Genomic DNA, 19,146 nt, shown 5'->3' on the forward strand with positions numbered 1-19,146 from the left:
GCTTTCCATGCTATACATCCTCCATTCATTGTTGGCTACAATCCCAGCTAGCTGCCTTTGTTGGCCAGACATGTCGGTACATACTCGTGTCAGCTACAGGTCATGTCATGTAAAAACCCATTTAGTCTTGTTACTCTAATGCTCTATTACTATATATTAAATTCTTATCAAGAATGTTGTGTTTGTTCCTTAAATTTACCTTCATGTATTGTAAGCTTACATGTATTAGCTTAGCCATTTTGGTGCCCTAGGTGAGATAAGGATTTGGTTCCGATTTCACCACATTTCCCAGCGTTACTGCCACATTACCACCCTTCTCACTCATTAGTGGTGTAATTGCTATAGCATAAGTCATTATCCCCAATACTCACTTTAATATAAGTACATTGCCATATGTTAAAGCAACAGTTACCCAAATAGCTTGCGACTGGCCATTCATATTTATGTCCTTTTACAGCTGTCATTGCAGCATCATCATTTACATTAACTGAATTGCTACTTTTAGGTAGCTAGCTAAAACAAAGGAAATATCTACAAACAAATGTATTTTAATATATAAAAACATCTCAATGGACACTCTTGCATCAACTCCTGGCATTCTGTTCCCCAAACAACCTAACATATGCAACTTTAAATGTATGGCTAATTTGTGACCTAGTAGCAGTCTCAGAGTCTCATTCAGCCTCATGTGATCATGTGCATGCATCAAGACAGACTTGCCGTGACAAAGTCTTTAAGTTACACTCAGATTTATCCCTAATGATCCTCAAAGATCGTAGACGTGTGAACAGGATTGTGAACAGGATTGCCCTTGTTAAAATAACCATAACACATTCAGTACAAGGAACTTGGCTGAGTGATTGAGAACTTTTGAGATGTATTATTTTGTGTATTAATATAAAGTAAAGGCTGAATCTCAGTTGTGGAGTTTGACAGTGGTAAGTCAACAATATTGGTTTGGGTCATTTTAGTTGACTAATAGAAAAGTTATACAATGTGACAGCTGTTCGTATTAGTGAAGAGTTTTAAGGACTGAATAAGTCTATGGAAGTATCTGTCAGGGTCCCAAGGTAAAACATGTAAACTTAAATTTAATCTCCTGTTCTATCTTTCTGTTTATTCTTTTTCCAGTTGTGAGTGATTCCATCCTCACCCATGCCTTTGTTGGCATCTAATGGAAAGAAAAGCATCAATCAAGTCTGCCATGGTATCCAGACTGCCTAAGTTCGGTGGACGCTCGTCGAGCGGTGGTGCTAATCCCTTGTCTAATGGTTCCACCCAGGCAACTACTCCTCCCCAGGATGATAAAACTACTCCCCCAGGATCACAGCCAAATGGTGGGATTTGTGCCTCTCCTTTGTCCTTCAAATGGAAGAGAGATGAGGGGTTGACACTCTCCAGCCCCACCAGCCCTGCTGAAAGAGATGAAGAAAAGTCTCAGATGCAGCTTCCCTTGTTGGAAAAGGAGGTAAAGAATGGGTCTCCAGGTGTACCCAACACTCGGAGGTCTGGTACTTTGATGGTTGCTGTGTCTAGTCCCAAGGCCATCCCCAAGCAATCCTCAAAGATGGGTCCCAAAGTAGGGACTAAGCTAGGCCAGAGCCCATTGAATAGAGCTCCAAAATTTGCTCATACTGGTTCCAACATTCCTGCAAGGACAGGGTCAGAGTCCCGCCTTGTGCGGCCAAAGTTGGGATCTGGTGCTGCTCGAAGCAGCTCCCAAGACAGCCTGTCCCAGTCCAGTGACAGCCTGAAGTCTTTAACCACGGACAACATGGTGCGTTCTAATAGCTTTACTCACTTCAAGCAGATTCCGTCTCCCACTACCCAGACAATGACCCGATCTTTCTCTTTCAACCGTGCTGTGGAGCTAGCCAAACCTCTGGCCAACACACAACTACGGCCTCCTTGCAGTTCTTTTCTCAAACCACCTCAGCTGAGCAATGGGAGAGTGGGTTTGGGACTTAGATGCCGAAATGGCAACCTGGGAGGTTCAGAAGGTCTAGATAGTGGACCTGGAGTTCTTCAGTATAGCAGAAATCAATCTGCCTCCTCTCGAACTACCTCCTCGATCCCCCAAGCACCCATTACTCCGAGTGCTCTCAAGAAGCCTCTGTTCCCTAGTTGTGTGCTGACCAAGTCAGTGGGCAACAATATGGGGCCTTTGGGTTTCAGGCTGGCCAGATCTGCACAGGCCATACAGCAAAAGCCTCTTTTTTCAGGTAGGGTCAAGGGGGAAATAAAATCCCCTGAGTGTGGAGAGCTATTAGATTTTGAGACAAATGGTGAGGCTAAAACAACAGACTCTCCAAGTGACAGTGATGCAAGCTCTGGAGATGGTGGAGCAATAGTAGGAGGAATTGATGCATTCAGGCAAAGCATGAGCCAGGCAGCAGGCGAGACCATTGAGGACATGTCCTTATCCTCTGCCTCGTCTATAGATAGAGGTGAAACCAGTGAAGAGCTTCTAGATGACTTTGACAGTATGAGAGATGCACTCAGTGATGGGGATGTGCCTGACAATAGGAAAGTTGGTGCTACCACCCAAACCCGTCTACACAGCCCACTCAACGAAACCATTGAATGGGACACAACAGACCTGAAAGGTAAATAAAGAGAATTAAAGGGAGAGTCAAAAAAATTGTATGTCATTATCTTGTCATTTTGTTTGTCCCTGAGTTTCTCTATCTTTTGCAGGACATGAAGAAGAAAGCCCCATGCAAGACTCCCAGGGACCATTGCTTTTCTCTCCAGAGCATGGTGATATTCCCCATTCTTCATCTGTGGAGCTGTCACCTTCCAACAGTTCTGGTGGAACTTACATGTGGGATGAGGAGCCTTTTGTGGGTCATGGGAGTCATCCATTAGATAGCTTTGACGATTCAGAGCTCAACAGCATGGTGAGTCTCTGTTTGCACAACAATGCAAAAAAATAAAAACTCAGCCTTATACACACTACAACACAATTTATTAGTTTCAAATGTGATATGGTATCATTTCTCAACACTTTCTGTTTAACTAATACAGAACTAAACACTCCTATTGCAGTCTCTATCAATACACCCTCATGCACTATTCCTAACTTACGATCTACTGGCAGATTGTTCTGTGACATTTTTCTGAGCGGGAAAGTGGTGGCAGGAAGCCAAATCCCTTTAGCACTGATGCTTACACTTAGGCTAAAAACATCCTAAGTTAACTTTGAGAACATTCGAAGCTGTTGCAGTTTTAAGTGATTGGAAGTTGACAAGGAAGAGGCTTGTATGAGAAGTGGGTTCATCAAAATGCAATAGATTTTTAAGAGAGAGAGAGAGAGAGAGATGTTATCAAGTGAGGTGTAAAGGTTGTGAGACCTTAAGAATGATCTCGGGCACATTACTCATAGAATTATTCTTCCAATACTATGGGCACTACAGACCAAAACTAATCCTCACTCTGTAATTTTAAATTTGTCTGTGAAAAATTAAAAAGCTGGAGTGATATGGAATTCAAACATAGATTTGTTTGGTTGTTTTTTTTAGTTTGACATGCAGTGTACAGTGATGTGATGGAAAGTAATTTGTATATTTTAAAACATAATGAAAGACGACACTCTCGACAGAAATTATATAGCCCAGGGCTTTAAAACCTTACTCTTGTGTCATGAAGATGAATTTCCATTACTAAGGGGTAAACATTACTAATCTAATGAAACCCATCACCATGCGCAAATGCTTTTTGTGCATGTTTCAGTGAAGTCTCCTGGTTACAGTCTTAGACCTTTTAAAATGACGCACAGTAAATACCTTGGTCCACACAAGTTTCTTTATTGCATAAGTCCTTCTTCCTGTTATAATTTGGGACTTAATTAGCAGAACAAAGATTTGTTTCCAGAGTTTACCACTAACTCAACAGCTACACAGCAACAGCTTTGTGCCACAGCCTCTCTGCAGCTACAAGGAATTCTGACCTTCGACCACAAACTAATGTATGTGTTAATATAGCATTGTTGGCCTTTGCTTTGCTTCTGTATGTTCAGGAACCATGGCAACTGATCACATGAATGCAATAAACAGCTTAACATGAGCTGGATAAGAAATTGTATAATATGCCTTTTGTGTTTACTACATTTACCATGTGATATTAACACAATGGTCACTGCTTTTTACCATGTGTACACAGTATGCCATGATGATGGTCAGTAGCTACTACCAAGTCAGCAGGAAAAGAGCGATGGGTGTGTTTTTTTTATGTGTTTACTGCACACGTACCTTATCCATGTTTATGATATTAAGAGGCATTTTTCATAGGCATTATTGAAATGATGGTTCCGATCACAACTTGTGTGTGTGTATATATATATATATATATATATATACTGTATATCTTAATTCTTGTTCCTGGACAATGTACCACAATGCTACTAGTATGTGTTGAACTGAAGGACATTTATTCCCTGTGACATGATGAAAGGCTGTTATTGCATTTATTTGCTATTATTCCCACCCTTTGGCCACTGCATTGAAACGCCACTGTGATGAACTATGCATGTTGGCTGCCAAAATAATCTTGAATAAGCCCTCATCTCATCAATTTCTCATCATCTCATCAGGTACGAATAATTGGTTGAAGAGGGAGGGGGTGATATGACACTAATTTTGACAGTATGGTCTGATGGTGGCTGTTGAGTGATTGAGAGCAAGATGGAAAAAGGGACTTCAAGACAATAAGGGTATAACAGAGAAAAAGAAATTATGAGAGAGACTTGGAGTCTGATTGCTGGTGTGTGGAGATCAGGTCTATGGGGAATCTGCCTTTGAGATGTTTAACTGAGCTGTTTGATTAGAGGAAATGGGCCCACTTATTGTAATTGGATGCAGTGAGCTCTCTGCACCACCCCTTTCTTCTTTCTTTTTAATTTCCGTCTGTTTTTCTCTTGCTCTCTCTTCTTTCCTTCTACACTGAGTAAACAGTTTCTCTTAATGAGGAGAAGAAAACCATGAATCTAATTTTATAACAAAGCAGTGTCTGTGTCCAAGATGATTAGTAATTCTTGGGGATTTATTTCTCATAATCTACAGTATATGGTGTGTAACAGTGTGTGTCATTGTTGGTAGCTAAATGAGGTGCATTTTTAGTAGGATTTTGTTCCTCTCTTGGTTTTGTCTCAGTGAGTTAAGCCTTTTGCTCTGAATTAGATGCTGGGGAAAACTAATAAATGCAGACCTAATCTTAATTACATTCAGAAAACAAACAATTCAGTTTTTGTTATTAGACGAGAACATACTTATTAGTGGACAGAATGCAATTGGTGTTTAAAGTGTGTATGTAACATAATCTCACTTGTGTTGTTCCTTGCTTTTATGTGGAGCTTCAGGTTTGCGTTACCACACCACAGTGGCAGGCTCAGTCCACTTGGAGGCACTGTGCATCCTCAAACCAACATAGAGGACTGTATGTGTGCTTGCTATGGTGCCTGGTTTGTGGGTGCCGGTATTTTCTGCCTATATAAGGGTCTATCTGCATTCATATGCCTCTGTGCAAAATCAAGAAGTGGGCTACCTGAGCTCATAATAACATTCCCATGATGCACTATGCAGTGTGTTACAGCACCAGCTTTACAAAATTGGCATTGTGAAATGGAGGCCCTGCACTGACTGTTAATGTTTCCACAGCCTTAGTGCAATTTATCATGCACTGGAATCAGCAGAATTGGGTATATGAACATATGATTCATGTATTTTGTCATATAACTTACTCATATAACAATGATCCATGCATAACAATGATCCATGCATAAGATAAGATGAGATGAGGGTGAGAGTCGGAGTTCATTAGTTGATGTTTTCTGCTACTTATATAGGGCGGACACCAATTCAATATAATACCTCTGTTCAATTTTTAACCTTTGTGTTGGAACTGTGTCAGATTGAATTGTGTGTATTGTCTTATCATATTGATTATACTGTTAAGGATAATTATGACATTATTTAATATAATCTAATTTATTATAATATCGATTACAGTATCACAATTGATGTCCTCGTGATTGCTCTCATCTCTACCAAATGCACAATCTTAACATTTTACAAATATGGTAAGTGGGTTATTAGTTGCATTAGTCATTATAGTACATGATCGTCAGAGCTTATTGTTGTCATGTAGTTCATTCGACACAAACTCAAAACCAGAATTTCTGCAGTAAATTGTGGGTTGGATTTGTTGCTTTTAGACCATGCCTGTTGTTTTGGAGTATTTCCTTGAAGAAATAGATTTCTCTTGAAATTGCAGCCCAGTGACCCTCTTCGCAGCATGAAACCTTGAAGACAAAATGCTTAATTGAAAATATTTCCCTCATATAATTCTCTAAGTTATTATCTTCTCTCTTTTTGTTACTACAATACTGTGGTTTGTCACTTTGCTCCTTTTGCACAGTTTCTTTTTAACCCTGATTTATTTATTGTGCCTCTAATTTTAGACTTTTGTGGATCCAGGTTGAGACAGGTGAATTCATTAGTGTTTGAATGAGTGGGGTGCCTCAGCTCATTGTTTTCAGAGTGTTCAGCCATTATGGAACATGCTGCCACAGTACTGTTGAATTAATGAGGCTTATAGTTCACCTGTTTACTTTTGTCTTGTTTTAAATTGACAGCTCTTGAAGATAAACAATGGTTTTGTGGCTAAGGCTGATTCAGTGCTCTCATCACACACGTACACTCACACACGACAAGCATTTTTGCTTGTAATGACAGTGGTCTGAGTCATCCTCAAAATTATCACATCACAGCCATGACAATGTTAAACTGTCTGCTTCTTGTGAGATATATGAAGGCAGCAACATTGGCAAGATAAAAACGAGACAAACTTTTATTGAGAAGTTTGGTTGCTGATAAATGGTCAAACTCATAGGGTATAGATTTTACTGGCAGTGCAATGATTGGATATAATACTTGAGTAAGGCAGTTAGTCTGTGCCTGCATGGCTGTCCATCTGTTATCATTTCATTTATGAAGGAGAACTTAAAAATGTTTTGAATTTCTTTGGCTGGAACTTCTAGTGATTTAAATCAGTGATAATCTGGGTTTATTGGGGGATTTGTTGTCTTCTGATGACACTTGTTCTTTATATGTATATATACAGTACTGTTCAAAGGTTTTAGGCCACGATTAGAGTTGTTGTTTTAGCAATGCTATAATGACAATAGAGGATAATTATTTCAATTTCACTTTACTGGAACACATCCAGAAAATATGTATGCAGTTTTTGCAGTGTAAGAAAAATTCAGAAAAAAAACCTAAAAACATCCTCTATAGGTGTCAAGTATGTAGCGTTATCTACCATTACAGTTGAACAATAACACAGCTCTGTTAATACTGGAGTGGAACCTTAATTAATGTTTCTGGTAAATCCTGTGTTTGTCCTACTATTTCATTTAAAGAAAACGCTTTAAAAATGTCTATTACGCCAGGTTTATTCAAGACATGCTTTTATATACACATGTTGCATGTTAAACTCAGTTAAAACTCATTGACAGCTCGCTAATATATAGACAGAAAAAACAACAGAGCTGGTGGTGCCTGAAACCTTTGCACAGTACTGTATATCTCAACACCACTAAATTAAATTAGAAATATAAACCTAAGAAACTCATTCTGCTGATTTGATAGTTCCTTCTTAGTTTTGTCTTGCAATGGCCATCACTCAAAAGACAATTAATTAAACAAACCTCCTAGAGCTGAAACAATTATTAATCGATTACTAAATTAATCGACAACTATTTAGATAATCGAATAATCGGTTTGAAGCTTTTTTCATGATTAAAGCAAGATTTTGGATTGTTTTAAGCTTCTGAAATGTGAATATTTTCTTGATTTCTTTGCTCTGGATTACAAAGAAATAATTAAAAGTCAATCATTTTGATTTGTGGACAAAACAAGACATTTGAGAACATCATCATTTCCAGGTTTGACGAACACCGATCACAATTTTTTTAAGGTTTTCTGATATTCTGAACACCAAATGATTAATGGATTAATCGAGAAAATAATTGATAGATTAATCAATTATGAAAATAATCGTTAGTTGCAGCTCTAAAACCTCCATACAGCCTCTATTATTGACCCTGTGAAAAACAGAAACGGGGCTTTTGTTACTCCTGTTCTTTTCCTCAATTCAATACATGGGGTGTATTTGGAACATGAGGCCACATACTGTAGTTGGTATAGTGGTTAGCTCTCTTGCCTTTGAAGCAAGAAGACCTGGGTTTGTGACATGGTCGGAACAAGGGCCTTCCTGCATGTTGTTTGCAGGGTTTTCCCATGTGTGCCCGGGTTTTCTCCGTGTTCTCCAGTTTCCTCTTGCAGTCCAGTTATAATATATAAAGTGGTAGAAGATGAGTGAATGAGTATTAGGAACATGTAGGATTATATTCAACCGAATTTGTCCTGCTCAACACTTGCTTGAGTTTTACACAATTCCAGATGTTCAGGAGGTATAAACCATTACCTTTTCCAGAAGGCTTTTACTTTGAAACTTGGAACGGTTTGATTTTCCACGACTGAATGAACATCGGGAAACAAAGTAAATAGAGAATAATCAATTATTCATAAAAAGCTTTCTGCAATATAATATAGCATATAATGTAGATACACATTTTATAAGTGGTCACTGAGCCTGTCATCAGCCACATGTGCTGGTGTACAAAATAATGAATGATAATACATTCAAACACACTTGTGTGATATAGTTTGTGTCTTTATGCAGAAGTTGTAGTCATTAACTAGTGCTGCACATTAACAAGCAATTAAAAGCTAAACAATATATTAATTGGCCAAACTATTAATCCATCAATCCCTAGTAAAAGAGCTGCTAATGTCACAACCTCATACATAATCTATATGACCCCCACACACATACTGTACACACCGTTAAAGAAGACATTAGTTTTGTTGCATTATTCTTTGGACATTAGTCTGAAAATTATTCCACCTTCATATTATGGTATAAGATACGTTTCATTTTAACTTCTCCCATTTTCTTTGACGGTACTGAGGTTTTTTTTAGAATCTATCAGAAAGGTGTTGGTCTGAAAGCTGCAGTTGACTTCATGTGAAACGAAAAAGTAGAGCACGTCAGGAATGTCTGAGAGGAACAAGTACAGTGAGTTTGGAAACATCTCTCTGGCACCTATTGATTTTACACTCTTATCATAAGTTGAACTTTGTGGTTGTTTGAAGTTGTTTGATAGCAAGCTGCCTAATCTGGGGTTTTGTGGCTTGAATTTTAAGTGACACGGTAGCGCTCAATCAGGCAAAGAGGCAAAGTCTACCAGAGATCCAAAAAAAGATTCTCTCAGAGAATGTAATGGGTAGAATTTAGGTTTTGTAATGAGCTTTTATTTTGCCTTGCAAGTGAGTCGCTTAGACACACAGATCATTTGAGGGTAAACTGTGAAAGTGAGACTAGTTCTGCCTCAGTCCTTTCCCAATGATTATGAAGTTTTAATCAGTGTTTGAACCAGCCGAGTTTGGATTGAAGATTTACCCGATGTTACGGTGGGAGCAGAAGCTGTTCTATGAAACACATTAGAAGACCTTCTAGTCAGATTCTGAATGATGCTCTTGCCGCAGGGGGTGGGTTGGTGGAGTGCCTGTAGGTGTTGAAGATATATAAAAATATGCTCACCCTGAATCAAATTCATATATTGCTAAAAAGTAAAATCATGAATTCCTCAGTAATGGCAAGTACAACAGCTACAGTTTAATTGGCTCAAAGCTCCTCTTCAGATCCATTTCGGCAATGGTTCATAAGAGCTGTTGATCGGGATCTGCAGCTTATCTAGTTCTTGGAATTCATCAATTGTAAAACAGATTTTTCTTTTGTCACGGGAAAATAAACATCAACTCTTCTACTCAACTCTACAACACCACTGTGATACAAAAGCTATCTTCAAGGAGGAAGTAGACTGCATTTTTGCCTATTTTTGACTGAAAAGGCTGGGATTTGATGAAACTTTCAGGTGATGTAGAAGTTATGTTCCAAGGACGACATAATTAGTGAGTTAATGAGTTTGGTGGTGATTTGGATTCAGGATTCCTTTTTCAGTTGCTTACCTTGATGTAGGTTTGTTCTCTGGGTGCTTACTCTTGATGTGTAGCAGAACAGTTCTTTGTCTTTCTCAGTGGGAGAAGTCAATGTCAGAAAAACATCTAAAAGTTATTGGTTCAACATTTTGCCCAGTTTAAACAGAGCAAAGTATTACATACATGCACTGGACATTCTTCACACACACGCACACACTTCTCTTGAGATATGATCCCGATTTATCAGCGCTCTCAGCTGTTGTGTCCTGCAAGTGTGAAATGTAATTTCCTCTGGAGCTACATGCTGTAAACAAGACGGTCAATGAAGATGAAGGGACAGAGGCAGATAGTCAGTAAATGTTTTCGAATAAAATAAGTCATCTAAAACTGGTTCAGTGCTGATTCAGGGATTGGCTCTGAAAAAGTCAAAACATATGTCACATGTCCAGTCACAGACACACACACACTAGGCATGCTTGTGTTACTGTAAAAAGGAAGCAGATGTTATACGCTGCTCTTGTTTGCTTATAAAGATTGTAATAATAATAACTTGAAACAACAAGTGTGATTTCTTTTGTTGAACCACAGAGAAGTGAAGCAGCACTTTTTGCTCACAACTAATAGTTGCATAGTCAGGATTCATAAGAGGCGAACTGAAAACTTTGCCATCATGTGTCAATATCTGTCCATCCGGACAAAAAACAGTTTCAGACATGAACTCTGAAGAATGTCTCCAGAATGGTGTTTTGACATTGTTTGGACTTCTCAAAACAGCAGATTCATCTCCAGAGAATTCATACCAGAGGGTGGAGCCTGACTTGAGCATTCAGAAGGCAGGACACTCACCCAAACACTCACTCAGAATTGTCAGGAACGTTTCATGCTGTGTTCACACAAAGACTGACTTAGACATTATCTGGAAATTTGACTTGAGCTGTCTGGAGAGGTTCTGGATAATGTCCATAGCAACTACTGTGTACATTTTTGTTCTCACATATTTCTTCTCACTTGAATGCATGTTTAAAAGTGGCTTCAACAAGTGATAGGGAATTTTCAAATAAAAGAAAAACACAACTTGTCCATAACTAGTGTGGTTGTATACATACAATCTGACTTCTACTTCAAGTGTAGTCGCTCCCTTATGGTTATTTAAGAGATTACAGAATTCAGACACTTCTTGTTTTACTTATGTGACTTAGTTTTAACCTCTGCACCTTGGCCAGGTAACTATTAATCACTTATGGCTTGAGGTTTGACCCATAGGTTCCTCTAGAAGCATCTTGCACTTCACCTACACCTCAGTGTATGACTTAGAATCAAACTTTGGTCAAAGAGCTCAAAGTGCTCATCAGTATTGCAACTGTAGGAATGCAGACTGATGGCAGCTTCTGGTGTTTGTTGCTTTTTGTTGTGTGGCTCATGAATTGTCCATATCTTCTTTAACAAACACAGGATCTATCAGATGGAAGAAAAGTTCCAGAGCTAAAAAAGAAATCGTTTACACCTTTATTCTGGTGCCAGAACATTTCTAACACTTCACCAAGAATGTGTGAGTGTCCAGAATTTCACAGACTGTCGAAAAAGTGAGCAATTTGAAAAAGATGTGTCATTATATATTGCTTGATCAAATATTAGTTTCATCCATTACACTGACATTGTCATATTTAGAGAGTCTGAGGTTAGAGACAAGAGACATGTGAGCAACAGGGTAAAGGAGGAATCTTCAAGCTGCTGATATTCCACCCTTCCCTATTGTTCTTGGTTGATAGTATTTGGAATATTGCACATGTGTATTTTTGTTTATTCTATTTCCTTCATTAGACCTGAAACACTGTGTGCCAGTTCACTATCATACTACTCATGATATTTTCAATAATGGGTAATTTTATGCTTGTGTCTGGTATTAAAAGCCCTGTCAATTTGGTTTTGTGAAGCACAAAATTGCCTTGAAAAATAAAGCTTTGAACTACTGATTCTTTCTTTTGCTTTTGGGTATACACTTTGAATAATTCTGCAGTCAGCAGCACAGCAGACTCGCTGCATATTCTGAGGCTGTTATGAGAAGTGTTTTTGTTTGGTTTTCAAAGCATCCTCTATTATCCTTCATAACTAAGGGAAAAAAAAGTTTTTTTTCCCTTTGAAACCTGTTTTGTTATCTGTGTCTCTTCCTCCTCTTGTGTTTTCGCGAGAGAATCACGTAAAATGGTATCGCTGAACATTATTAGTGCTTCTTACGTTGTGGTTATTGATGAAATTAATAAAGCAAGCAATAATAATTAAATATTACGTCACTGTCATAAAATGACAATACTAATACAGTTAAAACATCATGATAATTGCTACAATATTACATGTCACTCTATTCTATATTGGTATATCTGACATTCATGGACTGATTATATTACATGCTATTCTTCTGTACATTTATATAGAGACTTAAATTGGTTGAATAGCAATAAGAATAGGCCGTGGTGGTGTTAGAAGACATTACTGATATCTAAGGCTACAGATATTGGAATCACAATGTTGAATTTCTACCCATACTGCTATAACTTAGCTGTTAATAAGACATCTGTGCTGATGCATTTATGTTAGGTGGTTCATTTTTGACTCGGGCCAAGACTTGCCTTGTAATAAGTGAATATATATCAAATTGTATTTCTTTTTATCTCTTTAGAAAGAATGAATAGTCTATGTGACGTTAATAAATGAATATTTATCATCATAAATTGTCATCATTTTCAGCTTTACTCAAGCAAGTCTTATTGCCTATACACTTACCTCCTGATGATGACGATAACTTGGATGATGGACACCTTTAAAAGACATATTAATTATAATGTTTTAGAGATCAGGGAGAGTGTGTTTTTTCATGTTTCACACCACTAGTCTTTGGGGAAAAACAGACACTGAATCATGTCCTGTTTTACCAAAGACATTAAAACAGCTATAATGATTTTTGGAAGACATGACATTGTGTTTCACCTATTGTTCCTTTCTTTGTCTCCTACAGTATTGCTGATACTTTCTGTTTTATGTTTTCTTCTTACTGAGTAGATGTGCAAATCTACTCGACAGTAACACATGGCCCTTGACCTTTTTTCTAGCAGAGCTCACACTTTTTGCCCGGGCACAAAATAATATGACTCTAATGCACTCCTAATGTGCCTCTAATGCTGCATTTATGTTTCTTCTCAGGATATCCTGAACAACCTGGAGCCTTTAGCAACCAGAGAGTTGGATGATGATGACCTCATGTTAGATGTGGACCTGCCAGAAGATGGTTTGCACGGTGAGTGTGCGCACACACACACACACACACACATATGCTGGTTTCGTGTTCTTTGTGTGGACTCACATAGACACAATGCATTCCCTAGTGCCTTACCCAAACCTTAACCATCAAAACTAAATGCTAAACCCTAACCTAAACCTAATTCTAACTTTAAATCTAATCCCAAAGCAAGGTTTTAATCTTCAAAAAACCTGTTAAAGTTCCACACAGCCTACTTGAGACATGGACACAGACACTGTAAATTCAGTTATCCCACAAAGGATTTAAATTCATGGGGTTACACAGTGGCCATGACAATTTCCAACACCTCTAGCAAAACTGTTATGGCCACAATTGTAAATTAATGCATTAGTAAGGTTTGTGCTTGCTATTGTCAGCGTTATTCTTCTTTCTCATATAATGCCTTGAATACATTAATAATGGCCTGCCTTGGGTGACCATTTGTCTCTGTAGTATCCATTAAAATCTTTGAATGGACATCTTGTTGTCTATTATGTGCTGTTACTAGAGTTTTAAGTTATTAAATCACGATTCAACTACTGCCCCTCAGCTGGCTCTGAATGACAATGAGGCAGCTGACTTGGAGAAGTACTTAGCCAGCTGTCTGGCTCCGTTTATATTAGCAGTTGCAGTAGGAGCAGAGTTTATCTGATTTCCTTGACAACAGCACTATGATGTTTGCATGATTAACTTAATAGCCTTAATACCTCAATTACTGTTCACACATTACATCACCGCTCCCATTTCGACACCACATTGTGAACTTATTTTCTCCAATCATCCATTTTCACTTTGTAAATTTAATCAAGGACACATCTCATTACAATTAAGTAAAATAACATTGCAGATGTTAAAGGTTATGGGGTCACACTATTACCATGTGATAATGGTGTGGATAATGTAATTATGGATTCATCAGTAAGCATCACAGTTTTTGTATTCAAGGAAAACAAGGGTTGAGGAGTATTGACCTGTTATGACATGACATGAATTTTTGGTAGTCATTTCTAGTTGTCGCTCTGAAAACCGGGTTCTATGCAGTACACTGATTATGTGTTTAATGCACTACTTTATTGTGGAATCATCGGTACAAATATGGCTTATTTTATAGGTGATCCTTTACACACATACCCACGCTGAAATAGTGTAAATACCGGTTTATTAGGTACATGTTGCTAAAATGAATGCAGTATAGTGCAACAGTCTGGCAGTAGAGTGATTTAATCATATTTAAAGTTTGTGCTTGTGTTTATTTAAGTTACATTTAGTGGCTGTAGAATGTTCAGTGAAGTGTACTGAGAGGCTTCTTGTATTAATTGCATTAGTTATAGCTTGTTGTATCTAACAAACTTTATATCCCTGCAGTTGTTCTTTAAGTTTGTAAACAGTTGTTTTTTTTACAGGAGAGACAGAGAGTGAGAGCAAGGGATAGGAATGTGAATAGAAGTGCCATCTCTGCCTACTCTTTTTTTGGGAAGAGATATTTATAGCTCTCTCTGTCATGGCTAGAGTTAGAGTCTCCAGACATAGAGTGAAAGATAGAGGCTAAAGAGTTCCAACCCACAGGGCAGGCCCTGAGATGTGGGCCATGGAAGGGTGTTTCCTTTCTTGTAAATGAATTCAGCATCTGCCACAAAACCGGAAGAAGTGAAAGGGAGAAGAAGAGTAACAAAAGATGGGTGTATCGAAGGGGTCTCATGTAGCATTTTCACCCAGCTATCACATCCGTTGACAGGAGAGAGTCCTCAGCTTTTCTCCCTTGCCTGCCTCAGCTGGTGAATTATAAGCTTTGGATACAAACCAGTTACCTCAGCTGCTTTCTCACCACCACCACCACCACCACCACCACAGTCCTCCTCTCCCCAGCTCCAGTTCCCAGGGAGTTCCCAGAAAAATAAGGCTGTCAACAAACAGAATCAGGCAGTGTGGACTGCGAGCGGAGTTTACTTTCTCTCCCTGGCCCTTTAACTGCTCACCAGCTGACTGGACAAGGAGTCATTTCTTCCCACTCTCCGTTTCTGCTGTTGAGGGATTTCTTCTCCACTTTTGTATTTTACTTTTTGAGGACTTTTTACTGAGCTGAATGAAAAAGGGAGTTGTTTTTGTTACAGTTCAGTATGGAACAGGCTGTTGGCTTCTGTGCTATTTGGTGAGGTGACACATTTGGGGTAAAGTATTTCAACCACGATGTCTGAATTCTGTCTCTCTTTTTTTTCCTCCTTTCCAAAAACTAGTGACACATAGACAGTCAAGTCTTGGCGTTTGTGTTAGTTGTCTATGTTGTTGCTGCCATAGTCCATTTCATAACTATATGCTATTGTGTGTTGCTAAATACTGTGTTTTCTTCCACTCCTTGAAACAGATACCCTGACAATGTGTTTAATGTAACTTGTTTACAGTTAATGGTGGAGGCAGCTCAAAGACACTAAGAATAAGATAAATCTATGCAGAATTTACTATTTTATATACAGTTACAGTTTTTTCTGCATTACCACATTGTATGAAACATTTACTCACAGGTAGTGAAAGCCTGAAAAAATCCTGTTCATCATATTGTGGCTCTTTCTGCTCTAAATTTTGCCTATATAGACATGGACAGGATGTCCCACATTGAGCGGTCAGAGTGGGCCGGTCGACAGGGGCAGCAGCATAAACACCACCGCTGGAGAGGATCAGGACATTTCAACAATGACAGCAGGTTGGCTAGGCTTGAAATATTACAAATCACTGCTAGACATTTAGTGAAAAGTGGAAATAAAATGAGTGACACCACTGTGTTTCAGCCTGCCTCTCTGTGACAGCTTTTCTATCTATTCCTGCCTTTTTCTCAGGGCTCATGTCTTCCAGAATTATGATAGACTAAAGTCTTCCAGGATTCCTGCACGTCCTCCTCCCTCTGAAGACAAGCACCATGGCAACATGGCAATGCTGGATGAGCTCACACTCGAACACATGACGCAAGATTGTAGCTTGCTCAAGAACCAGCTGCTGAAGCTCAAAACATTGCTACAGGTGCGACCCACACATAGTACATACAGTACCAATGCTGTTGCATCCCTTTATAAATATGTCACGCAGTCTTTCTACACTGTATATATACACTGCATTTGAAATTCAACAAAGAAAGATATTAAGGTAAAGTTAAAAAAGATAAAGAGTAAGCTAGGCTCTCTAGTAAGATGAGTATATGGTGGGGTACAAGTGACAAATACAAGACAGTACATTTTTTTGGAATGTCACAAAATAGAATTGAATACACAAAACCCAGCGTACTATAACACACAGTCCCATCTGGTCAATCACAGAAATACACAGAAGCTTTTCACTCTGCACACTCTGCGAGAAGAAAAATTCTGATTCTGATTCTGAATGCCATGACTCATTCTGCCCTCTGCCACATACTGTATGTGATATTCACTGATGTGTGATATTCACTCTAGACAGGGATTTTAAATTAAGATTGATTTGATAATTAAATATATACCTGAATGGGTTTTAAGTAGTTGACTGAAAAACACATTTATTCAACAAAATAAAAAGGTAATTAGTTTTGTAATTAGTATGAAATGTGGTGTAAGAATAATATTCTGCTTTCTTTTTTCCATGCCACTATTAACCTGGCCAGATAAAATATACACTTTTCAAAACATAGCCACATTTCATCCCGAAATACTTACTTCAATACTTCGAAAATAGTTGCTGTATAGTTGCACTGAACAGTCTGCAGACTAGATGAAATAAATAGTCTATATTGCATGCTCAAAAACATACATATCAACTCTGCTTAAGGTTTCAAACATCAGTGGTTGACAGCTCTGGGTTGGTAAAGTATATGTTCTAAGGAGTAAAACTATACACTGATAGTGAAATATTGCACTTAAGGCATGCCTAAGGCTGTTGTCATTGATCTGGCTCACTGTGTACTCCGTATCTGTGTGTTTCTCCTCTTGCTTGTGCGTAATTGTGTGTGTGTGTTTTTTGTTTATTTCCAGCTTGAGGATGCAAACTCTAAAGCAGAGGCTCCTGAGGAGAATGAAGACAATACCAGTGCAGCACAGGTAAGTAACTTTACCTTAGCTTCACAGTGGTGATTGATTGAATGTGCTGTTTGCACAGTGTATATTTTTTATTTTTTCTACATTTTGCATCTGAGTTAATCTGTGTCCTTTCACCAAGACTGTAAGTGTGTGTTGGTATGTTTCCAGTTGGGTGAGCTGATTAAGGAAGTTCAGGTGCTCAGAGAGGAGCTGAAGAATCGAGACAAGACCATTGCTCAGCTCACACTGCAGTGTCAACAGCTGCAACAACAACATCAGCGGGAACAAATGGTGAGTTCATGTGAATAATGAAATAATAAAATGTCTGACAAAGAGAATTGTATACATTATATGCAGTGTTACCTTACATTATCGGAAATACACTGTACAATGCCCTCATATTCTCACCTTTTGGTGCACAGTTAAAAAATGTTATTGTACAGTTTGAAAACCCTCCACAGAAAGTATTTTATAAAAATACCCTCATCATGTCTCATATGCTGTAAATGTTAGAGCAACGTCGATCCATCAATCATCTACCGCTTTATCCTCCACCAGAGGGTTGCGGGGGGTGCTGTGTCAATCTCAGCTGACATCAGGCGATAGGCGGGGTACACCCTGGACAGTTCACCAGGCCATCACTCTCACCATTCACCATTCACTCTCACACTCACACCTATGGTCAATTTAGAGTGTCCAATTTACCTAATCCCCACATTGCATGTTTTTGGACTGTGGGAGGAAGCCGGAGAACCCGGAGAAATCCACTACACCACCGTGTGGGCCCTGTTAGAGCAACATGTAGAATATACAATACAATATACAAGCTAAGCCTTGAGTGAGTATTGCAGGATTTAGATGTGTGTTTTTAAAGCATACACAAACAAGGTCACAAAGGCTTCGGCTCATATTTGCTGATTGCTTTCATATAGTGTTCAGGTGCTGGGAGCAAGAGGCTTCTCTTCTGGTAGTTCAACCTCCCTGGCAGCAACTCTCACAGATCTGAGATAGTTGAGCATGTCTAGGCACAAATGTTGGCTTCCATTATCTTTTGTTTACACCAATTCCTGCTTTATTAGATCTTACAAAGAGATAACATGAAAAGAAAAGAAGAACAAGGAGGACCAGCAGAAATTAAACATAACAACCCTGTAGAGAAAGTCCAATGCAGTGTGTATGGTGGGTACAGCTACAAACTCACATATTTATATTCACATTCTATTCACTTTCAACTGGCGGCTCAATCTTCAGTCTAACATTCATTAATGTCTTGGCCAGGCTTCCTTGTTAGCCAAACAATTGTATGTCTTGCTGCCATTATTAAAATCCCCACCATGTCAAGAAATACCAAAATGTCAATGCGGGGATCATCCACAAGCCATCCCACTGCATGCTATCCCTCCAATTAAAGTTAGCACTCACCCACAACATGCTGTTAACATCATTGCAATATTGCTGGCCTCTCACCCTCAACAAGCAAAGATATATGGAAAAATGTTTTATTTTTTACAAATTAATGAGTGTAGAGGCTAGAAGAGTGAAGATGCTGGAGGATGTAGTATAAGATGAAAACCGAGACATTCCGCTCTGCTGCTGACTTATTGTTAAAGCTCCAGTGTGGAACCTCTATTGCCCCCGTGGACCACCGAGCAATTACCAAAACACTGTGGACCTGGTTTGACTTCCACCATACCCAAGTCAAACACAGAGAGAGAGAGGGAGAGAGCCCCAGTCTACAAAACCAAAACACCCT

The 19,146-nt window shown here is 38.7% G+C and overlaps 1 protein-coding gene across 4 annotated transcripts in view; it reads left to right on the forward strand.

The window, feature by feature from the left end:
- Nucleotides 1–19,146, forward strand: part of ccser2a (coiled-coil serine-rich protein 2a) — a 49,068-nt gene that overhangs the window by 12,423 nt on the left and 17,499 nt on the right. For all 4 annotated transcript variants that reach the window (XM_058651205.1, XM_058651208.1, XM_058651207.1 and 1 more), the window contains exons 2-8: nucleotides 1,132–2,606; nucleotides 2,698–2,900; nucleotides 13,260–13,353; nucleotides 15,946–16,054; nucleotides 16,188–16,368; nucleotides 17,349–17,414; nucleotides 17,562–17,684. In XM_058651205.1, coding sequence (XP_058507188.1) covers nucleotides 1,175–2,606; nucleotides 2,698–2,900; nucleotides 13,260–13,353; nucleotides 15,946–16,054; nucleotides 16,188–16,368; nucleotides 17,349–17,414; nucleotides 17,562–17,684 — 2,208 coding nt within the window. In that variant the 5' untranslated portion in view covers nucleotides 1,132–1,174. The remainder of the gene's footprint in view (nucleotides 1–1,131; nucleotides 2,607–2,697; nucleotides 2,901–13,259; nucleotides 13,354–15,945; nucleotides 16,055–16,187; nucleotides 16,369–17,348; nucleotides 17,415–17,561; nucleotides 17,685–19,146) is intronic.

The sequence above is a fragment of the Solea solea genome, chromosome 15 (genome assembly GCF_958295425.1).
Source record: "Solea solea chromosome 15, fSolSol10.1, whole genome shotgun sequence".
In the NCBI taxonomy this organism is placed as follows: domain Eukaryota; kingdom Metazoa; phylum Chordata; class Actinopteri; order Pleuronectiformes; family Soleidae; genus Solea; species Solea solea.